Source organism: Protobothrops mucrosquamatus, unplaced genomic scaffold (genome assembly GCF_001527695.2).
Source record: "Protobothrops mucrosquamatus isolate PMUCROS unplaced genomic scaffold, P.Mucros_1.0 scaffold3099, whole genome shotgun sequence".
Classification (NCBI taxonomy): Eukaryota; Metazoa; Chordata; class Lepidosauria; order Squamata; family Viperidae; genus Protobothrops; species Protobothrops mucrosquamatus.
Window position 1 is genome coordinate 73,430 of NW_015389107.1, and position 21,835 is coordinate 95,264.

At 38.7% G+C, this 21,835-nt stretch overlaps 1 protein-coding gene across 1 annotated transcript in view; it reads left to right on the forward strand.

Moving 5' to 3' along the window:
- Nucleotides 1–21,835, forward strand: part of ITGAV (integrin subunit alpha V) — a 73,826-nt gene that overhangs the window by 48,168 nt on the left and 3,823 nt on the right. Inside the window, exons 10-26 of the mRNA XM_015826400.1 lie at nt 1,242–1,450; nt 2,766–2,957; nt 3,337–3,382; nt 4,245–4,346; nt 5,612–5,670; nt 7,343–7,497; nt 8,447–8,584; nt 9,163–9,230; nt 11,565–11,712; nt 12,758–12,850; nt 13,045–13,124; nt 14,623–14,703; nt 14,800–14,905; nt 16,376–16,534; nt 17,117–17,230; nt 19,263–19,376; nt 19,476–19,586. Coding sequence (XP_015681886.1) covers nt 1,242–1,450; nt 2,766–2,957; nt 3,337–3,382; nt 4,245–4,346; nt 5,612–5,670; nt 7,343–7,497; nt 8,447–8,584; nt 9,163–9,230; nt 11,565–11,712; nt 12,758–12,850; nt 13,045–13,124; nt 14,623–14,703; nt 14,800–14,905; nt 16,376–16,534; nt 17,117–17,230; nt 19,263–19,376; nt 19,476–19,586 — 1,975 coding nt within the window. The remainder of the gene's footprint in view (nt 1–1,241; nt 1,451–2,765; nt 2,958–3,336; nt 3,383–4,244; nt 4,347–5,611; nt 5,671–7,342; nt 7,498–8,446; nt 8,585–9,162; nt 9,231–11,564; nt 11,713–12,757; nt 12,851–13,044; nt 13,125–14,622; nt 14,704–14,799; nt 14,906–16,375; nt 16,535–17,116; nt 17,231–19,262; nt 19,377–19,475; nt 19,587–21,835) is intronic.

Genomic DNA, 21,835 nt, shown 5'->3' on the forward strand with positions numbered 1-21,835 from the left:
TCTCCAAACATTTCACAAACACCATATATAATCACAGATAAGCTTGTCCACAGATAAGCCAATCCTCAAAATTTCGGCCAAAATACCATGAAAAATGCATCATCTGTGAATAAGCAGACACTTGAATTTTTAACTGCAACAATAAATGGAAAAACTGCAATGTCTTACATTGTTATTTGTACAAATCACATGATTTTAAGCCCATGATAAATAGATCCCAATTTTTCGGGTGGTATTTTGGAGCCTAACATTCTCGGCTTATTCACCAGTATATACAGTATATTATCTTTTGAATCTTCTCTGGTAGAGCTTCAAATCCTTGAGGGCAGAAATCATTCTTTTTGATTGTATGTCCAGCCTTAACCTTCTCTCATCAGCCTTTTCAGGTGGTCCTCATTTAGCAACTGCCTCATTTGGTGACCGTTCTTAGTTATGATCAGGGCTTTGTTTGTCATAGAACGCCCAGAACGGAGTTCCAGCACCTTTTTTGGATGGAACCGTGTAGGGTAGGCAAGGCGGGTTGTATGACGTGTGTGAGTTCCGGCACCTTTTTTTTTTAGAAAAAAAGCACTGATTATGATGGTGACGAAAAAGTAACTTTATAATCAACCCTTATACTGTATTTACGACCTTCGCAGGTTTGCAAAGCAAAGGAAAACTGAAGAAAGATCTTAAGCATAGTCACCGTTTCACTTAGCAACCGCTTAACAACCAAGTTGCTGATCCCAGTTGTGGTAGCTAAATAAAGATGACCTGTACATCTATCCAGCACTACTCTTTTCTCTAGTTCTCCTAGTCCTCAACTTCCTTTCTTCCCTTTTTTCTTTCCCCACTCACTCCTGGCTGCTGCATTTTATGACTAAACAATATACAGTATATGGGTGGGGTTTTTTTTGTCATAATGAATTATACTCCCAGTATAATTTACATGCAATCCTAAGCATGTTAAGACTCAGACATAAGTACCACTGATGGGACTAATTCTCTAGTCAGCCTGTTATGATTGTAACCTTGTTTATTTTATAATTCTTTAGGCTGCAAGAGATATGACCTGGGATTCAATTCCAGTCATACCCAGCTGCTTGTATTCTTGGGCTATTCATTCTCTCCTCCTTCTCCCAATCGCTGTGTACTCCATGAAGCATAATAATGGGCTACAATGATGTATATAACAGAGGCAGTCTTTGTGTTGAATGAACATCTTTCTCTCCGTTTCTCTCTCCCTCTGCCCCCAACTTTAGCTATGCAGATTTGCTTGTAGGTGCCCCACTCTTTATGGATCGTGGTTCAGATGGCAAGCTTCTGGAAGTGGGCCAGGTGTCTCTTTACCTCCAACAAGCCTCTGGAGGGTTTCAAAGTTCAGCCATAAAGTTGAATGGCTTTGAAGTCTTTGCAAGATTCAGCAGTTCAATTGCCCCTTTGGGAGACCTTGACCAGGATGGCTTCAATGGTAATGCATTCAGGCGTTGTCGTTGTTGTTACTGTTGTGTTGATTCAACTTTTTCGCACTGCAGGGATTTTAAACTTTTTAGTTATAACTTGATTAAACCCTGTGGTTTGGTTCAAAATGGGTTTTTTGTTTTTTTTGTTATTTTAATGCTTTGATAGGCCTTGCTCTAATCTAGCAAGCAAATGTTGTTTTGAGTTAATGTATCTTTTTAAAATATGAAGCTTTGAAAAAGTACTGCACAAATAAAGAATAACACATTGCATTTATTTTAACTGCGGAATGACCTCTACTTCTGTATCAAGTACTACCTTACGTAAAGTTATCTCCAATTAATAGGATTAGTGCTAAATTCCTTGACACTTTGAATTTGAAAATATATCTTTAAACTGGATAGTTCTCAACTTATAACGACAAGTGGGACTAGAAGGTCTGTTGCTAAGCAATGTGGTTGTAAAGCATGACAACATTGCTTAGTGACGGCAATCCCTGCATTCCTTCCTTGCTGTAGTTAACCAACTCCCACAGTTGTTAGGCAAGGCAACTTCCTGACAGCTTCCCACAGATAAAGTCAATGGAGAAGCTGGCTGGAAGTTCAAGAGCCAGGCTCCCAGGCAGGTAAGTGACTGCTGCCAGCTGGGAGAGGGAACGAGGGGGTATGCAGGTTGGGGAGGGTGCAAGGGGTGTACGAGAGGCACAGGTCAGGGAGAGTGTGATGGAGTGTGTGAAGGGATGAGGGGATGCTTGAGGATGCGAGGGAGACAGGGCAAGGTCAGAAAGGGTGCGTGCATAACTGGCATGGCACGAGCATAAGAGGGGCTTGGAGAGGGTATGCAGATGGGGGAGACTTACTTTAGCCACTTGCAACCTTTCCCGCCATCTTCCCCATTGATTTTCTGGAGAAACCGGCAGGGAAGGTCACAAATGCAGTCATTTGATTATGGGACAAGGCAACTGATTGTAAGTCTGAACAGATTGCCACGTGCCCCAATTGCAATCACATGACTGTGGGGGTGCTGGGACCGCTGGAACTCAGAGGAGCAGCACCATTGTAACTTCAAGCAGTCACTGAACAAATGAGCATAGGTCAAGGACTACCGTTACACTACTAATTTGAAAATGTATCTTATCAGATTGAATTGGCTGTAATCCATGCTTAAAAGAAAATCCACTGTCCTTGCTGACTTAAATGGTTTATGGCAGAACCCCGCTTGAAATGTAGATTGGCTTAGTCTAAATTAATCCATGGACCTTCATTCCATAGCCCCTGTACTTGTTCATATTTAGAGATGCCAGGCATTTTTCACTTTGCTTGCAGACATAGCAGTTGCAGCACCTTACGGTGGAGAAGACAAGAAAGGACTGGTTTATATCTACAATGGGAGAGCCACAGGATTGAATGGAATGCCATCTCAGGTCCTTGAAGGACAATGGGCCTCTGAAGCAATGCCACCAAGTTTTGGATATGCCCTGAAAGGAGCTATTGATGTAGACAAAAATGGCTACCCAGGTGATTTTTCTATAGCGATAATGGCTTATGTTCAGTAGATTGCAAATATATTAGCATTTATGCAATGGATCTTTCTCTCTTTCTATTCCCAACTCACCCCCTTGTGCCCCCCCTCAAATCTTCTCTAGAATGTTCCCTGCTGTGTAGAACAAGGCTGAGGAATGTAGAGACTCTATTTTGCATTCCATTGTAGATAGTGGACACAACTGAATATAATACAATGCAAGATTGTATGGATTACAGTAGCATTTAACCCAGGGAAAGCCCTATTTTATTTTATTTTATTTTATTTAGTTCTAAAATATTAATAATCATGGTGTAGACAACTGTAGACAAATATCCAATCTAAAAATCTGCATATGTTTTTTTCTGCTTCCAGATTTGATTGTAGGAGCTTTTGGTGTTGACCGAGTTGCTTTATACAGGTAAGTTTTCAGAAGAATATTAATAGAGAAGTCCAGTTCTTGTAAGCAACTAGAAAAGAAATAAAAATAGCTCTTATTAAATGGCAGGCATGCTTTAATCTAATCAAGGAGAGAAGCAACCTAGAACTAAGGAGAAACTCCCTGACAGTTAGAACAATTAACTAATGGAACAACCTGCCTCCAGAAGAGGTGAATGCTCCAACACTGGAAGTTTTTAAGAAGAGACTGGACAGCCATCTGTCCGAAATGGTGTAGGGTTTCCTGCCTGAGCAGGGGGTTGGTCCCTTCCAACTTTATTATTATTATAAACCAGACCTTAGTCACAACCACTTGTCTCTGCAATTACTTAGCAATCTTTATTGAGGAACATGCTGTCTCTGATTTAGAAGCCATTGTGACTTGAAAATTTATTTGTCATGAATTTGATTCTTTTTCTTTAAAGCCATCCAAGTTGCTAGCTATTCCTGTATCTTATTGGAATAAATTCACCAATTCTGACTATGTGCTGGGAGGAAAATATTAAAAATACTAATTTCCCTGGTATTTCTCCCCATTCAACTTTATTAGCTGATTTTAAGTTCCTGTACTATGAAAACAGGAGAAAATGTCTCTTCATTCTCTTTGTCTGTTCCATGCATAATTTTCTACAGCTTTGTGGATACCTAAGCCAAAAAAAAAACAAAACCCAATTCTCACAGCAGAGTTGTCCAAATCTCTTGATTAGGTTGGCGACTATTTCTGTTTAAAATTGTTGTCCAAAACATTTTACCTCTCGCTGTTTTCTACTTGCTTCTTCAAACCCTTTGTATATACAACTTCATGCAGGTGCCTCTTTCTAGTTTTTCTTTGTTTCTTTTCAAAGAGCCCGACCAGTCATTACTGTGAATGCTGGATTAGAAGTTACCCCAACAATTTTAAATCCAGAGAACAAAATCTGTGAAGAAAATGGTCAAAAGGTTTCTTGGTAAGTTCAATAGATTCCCCACTTACAATTAACATTGTAAGTCAAATTAAGGAACCAGGAACATGTGTAGCTGATGAAAGTGAATAATGCAAGGGCGAGTGTCTTTCCTTTCACCGTGCTTCCTAGTCTTCTCGCAGGATTTAAATGCATGATTTTAACTACAGAAGGTTGGTTCCTTATATTTGATTCTCAGTTTCCTTTCTTCGAAAGCAGCGGACTATGTCGAAATCCTTCTTCATGTTTATAACACTGTAAAAGGCTGCTCCAAATGAGAAAGGAATTAGATTCATTGTATAGGATGTAAAGCCCCATTTGAATTGTGCTGAGTTCCATGAATCTGAATTCTAAGCTTTTTCTTGAATGATTAAGAACAAAACTGAAGGCTAACTCAACTCAGAAAAGTAGTACTCTGTTGAATGGTGTAAATTTGCCCATGCCTTTGTCTAATCCAGTGGTTCTCAACCTGTGGGTCGGGACCCCATTTGGGGTCGATCGACCATTTCATGGGGGTCGCCAAGCAAGGCTGTCCGCCATTTTTTTTGTCCGCCATTTTTCCCCCTTTTCCGGCAGGTGCCTTACCTCCCTTGGGCTGGGCCACCTGGTGGTCGGCCTGCTCCGTCTCTGCCGCTTGCCAGCTACGCCTCGGCCGGCGCAGGGGGCGGAACCACGCATGCACGGCGCTCCCGGGCAGGGAAAGTCCTCGACTTACGACCGGTTGGGTAGTCCTCGATGTACGACCAGTTTAGTCCTCGACTTATGACCGGTTTAGTCCTCGAATTACGACCGGTTTAGTCCTCGACATACGACCGGTTGGGGTCGCGGCATTAAAAAGGTTGAGAACCACTGGTCTAATCATTCCCTCCCCAATCTTTTGATGAGACTTACAACTATGTGAAAAGTTTCTTGAGCTTCCTCTTTCAGTCTCAAATATACAGCACATCTTAGACTCCTCAAAGTTGATTGAAATTAAGTATCTAAAATTGCTCTGTACATATAGAACTGATCAGTTAATCCAGTAATAACATACATTTAATAATTGCAAATTGAAGAAGTGGTAAAGGCTTATTTTAAAACTAAATTTAATGACTCTTGGGATCAAGAATCTTGCACTGGAGTTGGATCCTAGTCCCAGTCCTGAAACTCTGGTCTGAGACCACATGAGAATGCATACCCTTTCAATATTCATAGGTTTACATCTTGCACTTGGCCTGTCTCATCTCCAAAAAAATTATTGTCTTTTAATTATTCTTTAATTCTCTTAATAGTTTTAAAGTGAAGTTCTGCTTAAAAGCTGACGGCAAAGGGAATCTGCCCACGGAACTCAGTAAGTTCTGTAGATTTGTTTTACTGCACGTGTAAAATAATAGCTTAACATACTGCACTTGTGTGTTCATACTATAAATTGACAGTCTTTAAACTTTGGGAGCTAGTCCAAGCTCCATCAGTGTAAGACATAAACAAAGCTGCTCAGTACTACCTAGAATGTGGCTGATGGGTTTGTGCTGATTGCTGACCAGAAACAGATTTACTTTAGAAGCAGTTTGAGCTTTCTGGCAGACAACATCCATCTGGCCTCTGATATCGAAAGCTCAGGATTAATTATTTATCAGACCGTGAACATAAGGATTGAGGGCACACAAAATAGCTCAGTGCCCTGGTCATCCAGTTGCTGCAAATATCTGCCAAGATGAGAATGTGAATACATTTGCATATGAAGTTCATGATAGAACATAGTTCTTAAACTCACAGGTAACATAGGGTCCTCTAGCACATTTTCAGAGCTGAATCCATCCCACCTTTATATATCATATAAATATATATAGCATATATAGCTAAAACATATAAAGAACAGTTGCTGGAATTGGGTATGTCTAATAAAAAGAAGGACTCAGGGTGACATGATAGCAATCTTCCATTATCTGAAGGGCTGTCACAAGGAAGAGGGGCAAAGCACTTGAAGGCAGGACAAGAAGCAATAGATGGAAACTAATCAAGAAGAGAAGCAACCTAGAACTAAGGAGAAATTTCCCAACCGTTAGAACAATCAATCAGTGGAACTAATCCAGAAGCTTTGGGTGCTCCAACATTTGAAGTTTTTAAGAAGAGATTGGACAATCATTTGTCTGAAATGGTTTAGGGCTTCCTGCCTGAGCAGGAGGTTGGACTAGAAGACCTCCAGGACCCCTTCCAACTCTGTCATCCTGTTATTATTTTACATCATGTGTTTGTTTGCTTACTCGGAGAGGCTCATTCTTAGTCTTTCCATCCAAGAAAGCTTGGGGGCTTTCTATGGGAAGGGTTGGGCACATTGATAAGATCATAAACATGAAGGCAAGCAGGTACTACCCCTTTTCTCCCTAAGTCAACTTTTACGAGCCCAGTATGTCACTAGGGCAGAGTAGGTGAGGAAGAATCTGGAGGGTCAGGCAAGGTGCTAAGTATCAACAGCTGTCAACTCAAATGGCCTCTTTGAGGCTGCCATCCTCATAATGTTGCTTAACTGCTACACCTACCATCCCTTATCTTTAGCTGGAACTGCTATGGATGGTGGAAAGTGTGATTCAGCATCTTCTGTTGGGCTATATATATAATAGAATAAACTGTAGTGATTAAAAATAAGTAGCATTTGTATAAATGAATGAAAAGTATGTTGCATCCTTTAGGCTAATGAACTAGTCCATATGGACTCCTCATAATAATTTGAGACCTCTGCACTAGAGCATACACCTCCTATTTCACTTTGAGAACAAGGCATCGAAGTAGGCATATAAAAAAGTCCTCTAAGATATCTAGTATAAAGGGCAAGAGCAGTTGCCCACATATTTGCATTCTGCAACCCTTGTTAACACCCATTATGAATGGTGTTGGATCTCCCTTGAATGCTTCTTAGTGGCAGCCTTTCTAACCTCTGAGAAAAACACCTTACCAATGGTTGCTGCAGGGAACACACAAATCTAAAGGCTGTGTTACTAAAATGTTTTTGTGTTTGGTGATAGCTTTCCATGTGGAGCTCCTGTTGGACAAACTTAAACAAAAAGGTGCCATAAGGCGAGCTCTGTTTCTCCACAACAGACAACCTGGTCACTCAAAGAACATGACAGTCTCCAAAGGAGGTCGAAAGAGTTGTGAAGAACTTGATGCTTTTTTAAGGGTAAAAATACACAACTGTACTTTGCCCTGGCTTACTTTTTCTTTTTGTGTGGTATGGTTTATCTTAGCAGCTTCCAGTGTTAAGAACCAACTTAATGATTTGCATATTATCAGGGGTAGGCAACCTTGGCTCTTTTATGACTCGTGGACTTCAACTCCCAGAATTCCTGAGCCAGCATAGCTATGCTGGCTCAGGAATTCTGGAAGTTGAAGTCCACGAGTCATAAAAGAGCCAAGGTTACCTACCCCTGATCTAGTTTTACCGTAGATATCTTTCCCCTATATTTTTAAATGGAATGGCTGTGTCCATGCAAAAAGTCCAAATGTGTCCAACTGTAAATAAAATGGAATATTGAGCCATGTGGATGGTCACATTTCTTGATCCAGTGTTTGGAGTCAAACATTTTCTTTGGAATTGCCTCAATTCCACACAATGATGGAGAAAACTAATCATAAAGAAATGAGACACTTTACCCATTGATCTCAGTAGTGCTTTGACTCTTTTATCCTGCTCGAACTTGTCAGCTGATTATTTTTCTCTTTACCATTAGGCCAATGCATATAGATAATTGCAAATATTTGTGGTAGAGTCTTGTAGAGAGCAATAGAAATGACTGGAAAAACTAGACAGAAATAACATCTGCAAAAACATGCTTTCCTCACAGGAAACAGAAAGTGTGGCAAGCAAATACAGACCGACTCCTTTCTAATTCAGCAGAGTGCAAGAGGGAGATAGGGAGGAGGAAGAAAAAAAATCAGTCAGGCTTTCAGTTTTCTGTTACTATATTTTATATCAATAAAGTAGAGCTCAGTCAGACTTGTGATGTCTGTTTTCTGACCCTATCTCCCTCAAACAACATTTGACAGAAGTCATAGTCGCCAAATTCTGCAGTTCTGATTTTTGTTTTATTTTAAAACATACACCACCACCCCCATTTTCTCTCTTCTAGGATGAATCTGAATTTCGAGATAAGCTTACTCCAATTACTATATTCATGGAATATCAACTGGATTACAAAACTGCTTTGGATTCTACTGGTTTACAGCCCATCCTCAACCAGTTCACGCCTGCAAACATTAGCAGACAGGTATAAAGCTGGGAAATGTAATATGCTTTTTTTTTTTTTCAACCAGCAAGTTTTTAAATGTTAATGATGTTTTTAAGAAATATAAATATTTTAACAAATTCATTGTATTTATTCTTGGTGTGTTGTATTAGAGAAAGAAAGGATATTAAACTCCCCCCCCCCTTTTGGGTTAATTTTTCTAACCAAATTGTATAGATTTCTCTTTTAAAAGAAATAGTAGTTCTTTGATGTTATTCTCCCTTTTCTGAGTCAGAGAAGAACATTGTTTCTTGAGCCAAGGATGCAAGCACCAAGCTGATATTTTGCTATTCATCAGTATTGCAAAATTTATTCCCACAAGAAAAGTTTTTTATATTACTACTTGGCTTAGTGCCAAAATAAAATGAAAGTGAGTTACATCAGTCTTCAGTAATCTGACAAAGCAAGAAAAACAGTCAGGGATTTGTGGTTTAATTTTATTTTTTCTCAAATTTTGACTCATATTCTTTTGGATTGTGGGGAAGATAATATCTGTCACCCAGATTTAAAAGTTACTGTATTTGGGATTTAATTTTAATTTTAAATTTTCTCAAATTTAGGCTCATATTCTTTTGGATTGTGGGGAAGATAATATCTGCCGCCCAGATTTAAAAGTGACTGTTGACAGGTAAATTCTGGTTGATTTTTGATTCTGGAAGTATATAAATATGATTAACAAATGGGTAAATAAGCACAAATGTAAAGACAGGGCATAAAAACAGAAATTGGCAATCCAGGGCCTAGTGCAGGGGTAACTGTGGCTCTTTTATGACTCATGGAGTCCACGAGTCATAAAAGAGTCAAGATTGCCTACCCCTGGCCTAGTGGTTCTCAACATAGAGCTATTAGGTTCATGTGTCTCGGCAGTTGAACATCAAGCAATCAGCCAAGTATCTACTAATTTGGAAGAATGGAAGGAAGAAACCCAGAGAATAGATTCTAAGGTCCCTGACTTCTCCCCACTGCAGTGGGCAATCAGTTGTGTTGAGAGGCTTCATTCTTGTCTGCAGTATTTATTCTGATCTAGCTAAATCGTATCTGGGAAACTTCTGCCAAGCTAGCTGAATGTTGAATTAATGGTGAAATGTTTGGAGTTCTGTGATTTTATGCCCATCTTGATTTGCCAACAACAGTGACTCAATTCAGCATATCATACCTCACTTTTTAAGGTAGGAAATGAAAGATCTTTAGCCCATGCCTGCAGCCCTTTCACTTTTGCCTCACGTGAGTAATAAAACTAGGAACCATTTATTTGAATATGATATTCTATTTGTTTACCCTGAGAAAATCTGCTGACTGCCTTGCTAATTGCCTTGCTAACAAACAAGGCAGAATATCACTTCCACAAAAATTCATGATGTTAAATCATAGAGTTAACCACAGTTTCCTGCTTTAGATAGGCCTGGAAACTGTGGTTAGAGACTTTGCCATTTAAATTATATTAAAAGAAATTAAATGAATTTAAACATCTTTGTATATTAGTTTTTTTAAGACAAGAGTTCAGTCCTCCAAATGTGCAACTGTTGTAGAGTTTTTAAACTACACCTGTTGAAATGCAAAAGATCAAATGAATTTGAGACTGAACTTCAGAGAGACAACAAAGTATATTTAATGAAAGTACCATTTTAAAGAAAAATCATTTTGCCAAAGGAGGGGAAATGATCAACAGAGACAAGTTCTATTGGAAACTTCTTTTTTCTCCTCCGTGTTGCCTTTAATGTAGCTTTTAATGTACCTATATAAAATATAAATTAACCATCACAAACAGAAATCTTGACTCTGCAAGCAGAAGATACAAAGAAGAGGCAACATTTGCTATATGAGAAGCAATTAAAGAGTTATCTTCCTCCTGTCATTTCTCTAATCTACATTCATTTATCCTGAATTGCCTTAACTTATAAAAGCAATAAAAGGGGCAAAATGTGTTGGGGCTCAAACATGAACTTGTGAATGATATAACTTTATTAATTGCCCCTAAGCATAAAGATAAAGCCCAGGATAGTATTGTTTGTATGGTAATGCTTGGTAGAACAGCCATGAAGACCTTCAACAAGATATTCAAATGTTGTGAAGGGTCTAACCTACAACGATTAAAACAGTGCAGGCAATAATATTCCCTGTGAGACTGGATGGAAGTGAAAGTTGGACTTGAAGAAGTCACACAAAAAAAGTATTGACACTTTTGAACTTTGGTGTTTGAGAAGATTCCTGGGAATCCTGTGAACAGCCTAGAAAACAAACAAATGGATCATTGAACAAATCAATCCATAGTTCTCACTCAAGGCACATGAAACCAGGTACAGATTAACCTACTTCAGATACATTGTGCAAAGACCTAGCTCTCTAAAGACAGCTCTAATGCTGAGAAAGGTGGAAGGAAAGAGAAGAGGACAACCAAAACAAGATGGACGGACTTAATCGCCATGGTGATGGGTGCACCACTGGAGGACTTGAAAGACCCGGTTAGGTATAGATCTTCGTGGAGAATCTATGTTTTCACTAAGAGTTGAAACTGGCTAATCAATCAATCATGCCTAGGATCGTTAACATTATTAAAACAGGATGACTTAGGGCAGCAGAATTCAGGGATCTTGCATGGTTCAGATTCCCTCTTCTATAGCAAAGGATAGTTGTGCTTTTACTTCCTGGGGAGCTTTCAGAAAATCCTAATTGCTTGTAATGGTAATAGAAGCAGAAAGAAAAAAAAATCTCTTTATCTTCTCTTATTGCTACTGATTCTTGGTCAATGTATAGGAATTTACTATATAACTGCCTGTGATTTTTGCATTTGTATTTGATACAAATCTAATCTGCTTCTCTGCTTCAAAATACTTCTAAAAAGAACTCCATAGAGGTAGGGAGTGCAGTTTCCCATCCTGACATTGGACTACAGGTCTTATTTGGAAAAAAAAAATATTTTGATGAAGAGGGATCACTTTTATTTTGTCTTGGTTTTTTGCAGTGATCAGAAACAAATCTACATTGGAGACGACAATCCATTAACCCTAATTGTCAACACTCAGAACTTAGGCGAGGGAGCCTATGAAGCTGAACTGTTTGTAACCATCCCACCACAAGCAGACTTCATTGGTATAGTTCGCAACAACGAGGTATGTCTTGAGGACCTGGGTGAATGATCTCATTATTGCTACTCATTGGAGTAGTAGCTCAAAGCTTAAGCTTAAGCTTTCAGTGCAAAAAGTCTCAGGATCAGCTCCCAATCCAGCTATTCTTCTGTATCTTGTGTGAGAGCTGGTAACAGATCAGTCCATTACCCAAATACAAATGGAAACCAGGTCTCCTTCCCCAAAGAGAGGACCATGAAGCCCATTACATTGTTTGGGCAGAAGAAAAATACAACGTCTTTTAGTCTTGATTTCACTAAACATTGGTCTCACGTTTAATATACCACAGTTGCTAAAATTGTTCTGTAATGGTTTCTTAACAAAAAACCTATTTATTTCAGCTTTTCTGCCTTTGAAAAGCTATTACTGGATTTTGTTCAGTTATAATTTTACATTGTCAACCAAGGAAAATTGTAACGTATTGGAATTTCTGTGAGTTTTTGGTACTAGGCGTCTGGATAGCCATAAAAAGAATATAATGCAGCAAAACCTAAATGTATCATGGTATGTTTAGGGCAGGGGTAGGCAACCTTGACTCTTTTATGACTCGTGGACTTCAACTCCCAGAATTCCTGAGCCAGCATAGCTATGCTGGCTCAGGAATTCTGGAAGTTGAAGTCCACGAGTCATAAAAGAGCCAAGGTTGCCTACCCCTGGTTTAGGGGAAGTGGTATCTGTTACTTCTGAATGTCTGTTAAATCCACATTTTATGACATTGGCATCTGTTTTCAAAATCTTGCATCATATGCCTAATGATGTTATTATAATGATGGTTGAAGTTGCTTGGAAAAATGTAAGTATAAGTGAAAAAATTAGACTACGAACTTAATTCACTCTTTCAGGAGAAAGTGCAGATGCATTTTTTGTTGCTTTTTTTTGCATCTGATGACCAGTAAATTAAGCCAATTAATTTATTATTTTAAGTGTCATGATTATTTTATGATGTATCTGAGCACTTTACCTGGTGTACCAAACAAACTATTGTACCTTGGCTATTTAATTTTGAAAAAAAAAATTGCATTCATTGCAGGCTCTCGCAAGACTTTCATGTGCATTTAAGACCGAGAATCAAACTCGGTTGGTTGTCTGTGATCTTGGAAATCCTATGAAAGCAGGAACAAAGGTAAGAATGAATTCATCTCTTTGTTTGCTGTCTTTGGAAGAAAGAAGGGGAGAACCCATCCATAGAGCAGGACTTGCTAGAATGGGATAGAGAGACAGCGTCACACTTTGATTCAGAGCTACAGTAGTATCCAAGCTTGAGTCTCTTTCTGGATGTTGCCTATTAAAATCTGTATATTTTCTCTTGTGTTAAAGCTCTCAGCTGGTCTTCATTTTAGTGTTCATCAACAATCTGAGATGGATACGTCTGTCAAGTTTGATCTACAGATCCGTAGGTAAGGAACACATACATAATGTGTTTTTGTTATAATGAAATATGATTATCTGGTACTAATTATGTTACTTTTAATACTTTAAAATATGGAAAACCTTGTGTAAGATGAAAATATAGGAGCATAGTATTTTAGTCTTAAATATACAAAGGCAGTTCGAAATAAATCTCCGTTTGGTTATCAATGACAGATACTCGCAAATACAGAACTTTTATTATACACATTAGAAAACTACATTACATTAATTTTGACATAATTGTCATTCAAATTGAGGCACTTGTCATAAAGTCTTACAAGGTTTGAAATTCCTTAGTAGTAGTTGCTCGGCGCCAAATCTGGGCTATTGGGGGGGTGATCAAAAATATCCCAATGGAATGCTTCAAAAGTTCTTGGGTGCGTCTAGCGGTGTGCGGGCAAGCATTATCGTGAATTAACACCATATTGGAAGTGGTGCCATAGAAAATCCCGCCAAATGTGAAGATGCCAAAGGAGTTCTGCTAGTGAAATTCATGGAGCGTGTTCGACCATCAATTCAGAAGTCTACTGTGAAACGTTACAAAAACTCAGATGAGCCATCCATAACAAGCGTCGGAGCATGCTGACTTCCAGTGTGGTGTTGGTTCATGATAATGCTCACCCGCACATGTCGAAAAATAATATAATATTGTAGTTTTCTAATGTGTATAATAAAAGTTCTGTATCTCCGAGTGTCTGTCATTGACAACCAGACAGAGGTTTATTTCCAAATTGCCCTCGTATATAGTTCCAGTTTCATTTCTAGCCTTTTGGGCCATTAGTATCTGAACTGGAATATTTCAAAGTGTCCTTTTACTTAATAGATTTGGTGGTCTTTGTATTTAAAGAATTGGTTTGTTCTAAACCAACTCTGTTTTAAACCTTTTTTAAGATGGCACCCAAAGTAATTGTTGTTAACTACAAAATTAGTAGTTAGGTATTTTAGTACAGGTTATCCCCGAGTTACGAGCACTCACTTAACGCTCGTTCAAAGTTACGTGATGAGCGCCCCCTAGTGTTTACGAGCAAGTCCCAAAATTACGAATATTGCAGCACCATAGCAGTAGTTCGTCCTTACGAGCAACTTCAGTGGCAACGCAACATTCACCCTATTCCCCCCCTATCCAACACTTTAGAATGTTTAGACAAAAAGACTCCAAATAACTGACCTTACAAATGCAACTATGAAAAGAAGAGCAGTTTTATCATCCTTAGTGGGCACCTAGGAGCCTGGGATTTTTCAGACTACCTCCTTTGAGGAGAATATATTCCATTTATAAATTTCCTCTTTGATGTTCTGCAGAGTAGCAGGAGGGAACACTTACACACATTTTAAAAAAAATTCTAAAGAAAAAGATAGAAAGGAAGAGGAAAAATTAGCTCCCGAATAGAATTCAGTGCTACATCTCTGGTATAGCCAAACTTCTGAATCTGATGGCATTTCAAAACTTGAACCTCCTTACCATGTAACTGCATTATTCTACAGCTCCAATTTGTTTAACAACCTAAGCCCTGTGATCTCATATCAAGTGGATCTGGCCATTTCAGCTGCTGTAGAAATCAGAGGGTGAGTGCTGATCCTTTCACAACCTCTGTCTTGTTTTGAGGGTTCTGCTCCACGTACCGTGTCCATTCATTCCTGTTTGTTCCTCATCCAACTTAGGGTCTCCTCTCCTGATCATATTTTCCTCCCAATTCCCAACTGGCAACCAAAAGAAAATCCAGAAACAGAGGATGACATAGGACCTTTAGTTCAACACATCTATGAGGTATGTTGATGCTCAGAACAATAAATAATAATCATAGATCCTGAAGACACAAAATGTTTTTTTTTCACCATTACTTCTTGTTGTATCAGTAAGCTGACCAAATAACCCTATGGGTGCTTTACTGATTTCCAAAGTAAAAGCCAAATATCTCCTTCAGGCACTCTTTTACTCCTGCTTTCTTTAAACTTTTGTCTTCTGTAGCTACTGGATTTCAACTCCAACATGTCCCAGCCAGCATGGCCAGTTCAACACATATGTGGAATATTACAGCCTTCTATAACCATGCACTTATCAGAATCAAGGCAATTTAATCTGACCTTCTCTATCCTAGGCCTATTTTGGTCTCATTAAGTTAAATGAAGCTCATACATTGCCATATTCTATGGGTTGATCTGCATGACCAACCATGTGCATGTGATACATATTATTTCCCAGGGGAAGGAATGTGTCATGTCATTTTCTATCCACCCTAAGCCCACTATGGAACAATCTTCACCTTATTTGTTTATTTATTTGTCATATTACTAAAGCTGGCCAACTCCATAGCAACACCATGACTGGTGTTTGTTAATTCACACTGGCACAACACTGCAGTCCATTTCATCTGCTGTGTTTTATTTCATAGAAGGGAAATGAAATTTCCTCTAAGTGGTTACTGTGCTTTGTGTCAAGAACATTTTGTCCCTCCTGTCACTGATTACTGCCCTGCACACTTATTTTGTCCTGATCTTCAAACTGTCTGCCTCCTTCTGAAAAATCTCCCCTTCTGATGGATTTCCCCCCCTTCATTTCACCATTGGGCTGTCCAGTTGTTTTTCTGTGACCATTTCTTCCTGTCATCTCTACCCCATTCAGCCATCTGGTCATGATGTGATTAAATGAGTAGAAAAAGAGCCAAAAATAGAAGGAAAGAGATGGGCACAATGTGAAATTGGTGAAATTAGTAAAAGGCTAGACTTTTTATTTTAAAGAAGTTCACTGATAAGGAAATGAAACATGTATCTTTTAAATGAAATTGACAAGAGTTCTCCACAAATTGTGCACAAGGTAAAATATTGATATTTCTTTTGCCAGTCCACTGGTAGGTATATCAAACTGTCAAGTATATGGGGGACTCAACAGAGCAGCTCATGCAAAAGGTTATCGGTGTTCTGAAAGATTATGTTTGATGCTTGCTTTCCTGGTATGGGTGGGATGGATCAAAAGCAAGGGATTCTGCCAATCAGAACCATTTTAATTATGCCTAGTGATAGCCCTGGCAAAAGAGGCAGAAAAGGTTGAAATCCCAAAGGGATTTCTTACACTAGTTCCATTTCTAGCCAGTTTATGCACTTCTAGCCAGTTTATGCCTTGCACAACCTGCTTTGGAAGCTGACTGATTCACTGAATATGGTTCCTATTAAACTGATTCCTTTTCCACTTCTGAATATGGTTCCTATTAAACTGATTCCTTTTCCACTTCTTTGTTAGCTCAGAAACAACGGTCCAAGTACCTTCAGCAAGCTGATGCTCAATCTTCAGTGGCCATATAAATACAACAATAATACTCTTTTATATATTATAAAATATGAAATTGAAGGACCCATGAACTGTACATCTGATATGGAGATTAACCCACTAAAAATTAAGGTAAAAGGAAGCCTATTCAGACTCTCTGAATACCAAGCTAACTATCTGTCTATGTGTTAAACTGTATGGATTATTATCAATAATTATAGCAATAATGAATGTTTGGCATCAACAGGGGAAAAAATAAACAATTTTAATGGGATAGTAGAGCCACCTATACTAAGTAGATAAATAGAGGTGATCACGTTAGTATAACCTATGAAAATAGCTGGAAGAAGCAGCTTCAACTCCTAGTTTAAAAAGACTGTGACAATCCTTTTTTTCCATGAAGGATCCTATCTTCAATCAGTTATTTTCATATCATAGAGTTAATGCCTGAAATATTCTGTCATTTTATAGGTGTTCCGCAATATTCTCTATGATGTAGTTTATCATTTTGGGGTTTGTGCATTCATTTCATTCATCCCAGTGCTGCTTCTGGCTTCCTCATTGCGTATTGACTCTTTGATGTTGTACGTGGGTAGGGGAACAGCCTGTTGCAGTGGATCACACATTGTTATATCTACAAATAAATATGGATTAACAGCATTTAGAGTTTGTCCAGGAAATGTGCCAGTAATCAAACCTATCTTGATTATACAGGTATCAACTTCTCAGCAAGATGAAAGGAATGAAACGCTTAGTGGAGAAGATATCCGCAATCACCAAATCCATCGGCGAGATCTAAGTGTTCCAGAGGAAGATGTACAAACTTTGGTAAAATCTATGTGCTAACTGCTTTACAAACAGTCCTTTGTCAATATTTTAGAAGAAAGTTCAGATGTTTAGGAATATTTTAATTTTTCTGTGAAGCAAATACTGGAATCAATTTATTGCTCTAATTCAGGGGTCTTCAAACTTGGCCCTTTTATGACTTGTGGCCTTCAACTCCCAGAATTCCTCAGCCAGGCACGCTGGCTGAGGAATTCTGGGAGTTGAAGTCCACAAGTCATAAAAGGGCCAAGTTTGAAGACCCCTGCTCTAGTTGGTCAGAGTACAGTTGGGCTATGGATAAAGTAAGACAAAAAAAAAATATAAGGCCTGCTACTGAGCAAGTTGGGAGTACAGTTGCTTCTTTAGTTTTTCTCTGTTTTTCTCTGATCCCTAGACTTCATTGACTGAACAACTTCTTTTCTTTGTCAGACAATCATAGGGAATCTATCTGCCTGCTTACTTACCTGTTTGCCTACCTATCTCTCTGTCTCTGTCTTGTCTCCGTCTCTGACTCCATCTCTATCTGTACAGAATTTTTAAACTATTTCAATCTTTTAAGACTGTAAGTGGAATTGAAATTGTCTGGATGTTTTTCAATGAATAATTCAAAATATCAATATTGATGAAAGATTAATAAAATGTGATATGTTCAAAGCAGTCCACATCTTCAACAGACGTTTCCCTTTGGTTTAGAGAGGCGTCAGGTACAAATATAGGAGAACAGAGTGTCTCTGAAAAATCAAACTAAGTTCAATGACTTAAGAATCTGGTAAATTTTAGCTGGTAGAAATATAAATTAGGATCAGGGCCAAATAACAGCCGAATACACCAGGACATACCTGAGAGTAATACGTGGAATACATGCAGGCAGCAGGCTCTAAACAGAAGAAAAACCAAAATCAGAAAGCAAACCTTTGGCTTCACACTGTTACTCAGCCTTATAAGCAATACATTTTGAATTTTAAGTTGTTCAAACCAATTTCACCTTAGTGTATATTTTTTTTGATATTACGGTATCATTAAACCAATGGAAAACCAGTCTCTAAATGGTTAATCCTTGAATCAAGCTTGAGTTAGAGAAGTTCGGGAGCTGCAGTTAAGAACAGTTGTTTGGAAGCTTGGTTAATGTGTGACTTCTGGTGGAAGGAACTCATTTTTCTGTTGCATCCAGCTCATCGTTTCTCCTTATGGTATATTCTCCAGCAGGGGCAAGTTGAAGTATAGCCTGAAGTATATGGAGAAGTTCTTATTGCAATACCTCAGCCACTGCAGTGTTAAAGAAGTTGGATCTCAATGGTCCTTAGTAGGGATGATTTAATGCTGCTTCCTCACTGCACTTCATGCTCCTTTGATGTGTGATGTGCAAGCTGCTGCAACATATTCGCCAGCTGAATATTTTTTTTATCAAAAAAATCATTTTTCCAGACGTTCCTGGGAACACCGGAGTTCTTAAAAGATTGTACTAAGGACTTCTCTACAGTTGCTTATTTCCAGGGTGGTGGCACCATATTTTTAAAAGTGCTTCATTATAAAGGTGCAGTGAAAGGAAGGGCAGTGAAAAGAGCGTGAAAACAAGGAAAAAGAATTAAAACGGACTTCATAATGTACGTCTTCTAGTGTAGTATATTTAAAGTTAATTTTTACATTTTATACCAAAAACCATAATGTTAGGACTGAATATTTAGTTTATTATGTCTCCACGTCTTTGGTCTTTTCGGATTAACTTCCTATAAAAGGAAGTTAATATAGAGGGCAGAAAAAAACCCCCCTCAGTAAATTTCTTTAGAAGGAAATGGCACACCAGCTGTACAATATAATTTTATGAGTATTACCAGAGCATCCATGGATCAAAAAAAATCAAGACAGAAACCACAACCATGCAACTGAAATTCTGCCCCTTTTTTTGCGTGATTGTGTGATTGTATCACCAACTCTTGAGCTAGAAAATAACAATCTGTCAATTAAATCTAACAAGTAGTTGAGTAACTAAATAAAATCAACTGTTCTCTTCATCCTCCTTCTTTTTAAATGCCAGGGTTGTGGAAACGCAGATTGTTTAAAAATATTTTGCCAAGTTGGTCGCCTAGAGAGGGGAAAAACTGCAATTCTCTATTTGAAATCTCGCCTGTGGGCTCAGACTTTCATGACTGTAAGTATCTGGTGCTATTCCTGAAGTTTCACTCTGCTCCTGAGTACAGATAATAACTGATTCTAATAGGACACTTCTCTCTCATTATTCCCGTGACAGAAAGAAAACCAAAACCACTCCTATTCTCTCAAGTCATCAGCTTCCTTCAATGTCATCGAGTTCCCCTATAAGAATCTTTCCTTTCCTGAAGATGTCCACAATTCCACAATAGTAAGTTGTTTGATAATCAAAATTAGATTTGACATTGTCAGTGTAATTAATAGGAAACGAAACAATAATCTGATCAGCTTCTGCTGTTTTTGCTAGGCAATCTTACACGGCTGGTAGTCAGATTTATACCATCTGATTACATGCTGCTTAAATGTTTATTAAATTTGAGCCTTTTTAAGGGCTTTGGAAGTGACCTAAAGACTGCTGTCCAATTTGGACTCACTTGTCGAAGGGGGCGGGGGAAGCAGCTGTTACGCGTGCAGTTTCCTATTTAGGAAGAAAAAAAATCTAGTTGTAACCAGGTAGTATAATAATAATAATAATAATAATAATAATAATAATAATAATAATAATAATAATAATAATAATAAAGTTGGAAGGGACCTTGGAGGTCATCGAGTCCAACCCCCTGCTCAGGCAGGAAACCCTACACCAGACATGTCCAAAGTCCGGCCCGCGGGCCATTTGCGGCCCGCGGCCCGGTTTAATCCGGCCCTCGAGCAGCCCTCCCTGCTCTATATAAATGCGGCCCTCCCACGGCCCTCCGGCAAGTCCCATGAGAGAGAGAGAGAGAGAGAGAGAGAGAGAGAGAGAGNGCACTTTTGTTCCTTTTTCTTAATTTTGCCTGAAGTATTACATGCAGAAGATCACATCATATAAATTTCAATTAAAAATGTAAAATATGGTTTTTGGTATTACAATCCTGACTTATAAATCAAATAATACAGAGGTGCAGAAACCAGAAAAGCCTAATTGAAGGATATTTTCCTTCAATTATATCTCCCGTCTTTTTTTTCCCCCTCAGTAAATTTCTTTAGAAGGAAATGGCACACCAGCTGTACAATATAATTTTATAAGTATTACCAGAGCATCCATGGATCAAAAAAATCAAGACAGAAACCACAACCATGCAATTGAAATTCTGCCCCCTTTCTCCGTGGAAATTTGCGTGTTTGTGTGATTGTATCACCAACTCTTGGGCTAGAACAGAGATGGCGAACCTTTTAGAGACCAAGTGCCCAAACTGCAACCCAAAACCCACTTATTTATCACATAGTGCCAGGGCTGCATCAGCATTGTGGTGCCCTCAGAGGAGGCATGGGGGGCGTGGCCCACTGGGTGGGTGTGGCTGCAGTGGTCACAACAGACTGGGTGAGCGTGGCCGGGGCCAGTCCTTCGCCATCTCTGGGGCATCCCTGGGAGGTCACCACTGCTTGCTTGCTCACTTCCTGCCCTGTGGCTTCCAAATGCCATGTGCCCGCTACTCTGGTAAACTCTGCTGGGGCAACAGCACGCGTGCCTACAGAGAGGGCTCTGAGTGCCGCCTCTGGCACGCGTGCCATAGGCTCGCCACCACTGGGCTAGAAAATAACAATATGTAAATTAAATCTAACAAGTAGTTGAGTAACTAAATAAAATCAACTGTTCTCTTTATCCTCCTTTTTTTTTTAAATGCCAGGGTTGTGGAAACGCAGATTGTTTAAAAATATTTTGCCAAGTTGGTCGCCTGGAGAGGGGAAAAACTGCAATTCTCTATTTGAAATCTCGCCTTTGGGCTCAGACTTTCATGACTGTAAGTATCTGGTGCTATTCCTGCAGTTTCACTCTGCTCCCGAGTACAGATAATAACTGATTCTAATAGGACACTTCTCTTTCATTATTCCCGTGACAGAAAGAAAACCAAAACCACTCCTATTCTCTCAAGTCATCAGCTTCCTTCAATGTCATCGAGTTCCCCTATAAGAATCTTTCCTTTCCTGAAGATGTCCACAATTCTACAATAGTAAGTGGTTTGATAATCAAAAGTAGATTTGACATTGTCAGTGTAATTAATAGGAAATGAAACAATAATCTGATCAGCTTCTGCTGTTTTTGCTAGGCAATCTTACACGGCTGGTAGTCAGATTTATACCATCTGATTACATGCTGCTTAAATGTTTATTAAATTTGAGCCTTTTTAAGGGCTTTGGAAGTGACCTAAAGACTGCTGTCCAATTTGGACTCACTTGTCGAAGGGGGCGGGGGAAGCAGCTGTTACGCGTGCAGTTTCCTATTTAGGAAGAAAAAAAATCTAGTTGTGATAATAATAATAATAATAATAATAATAATAATAATAATAATAATAATAATAATAATAATAATAATAATAATAATAATAATAATAATAATAATAATAAGTTGGAAGGGACCTTGGAGGTCATCAAGTCCAACCCCCTGCTCAGGCAGGAAACCCTACACCATTTCAGACA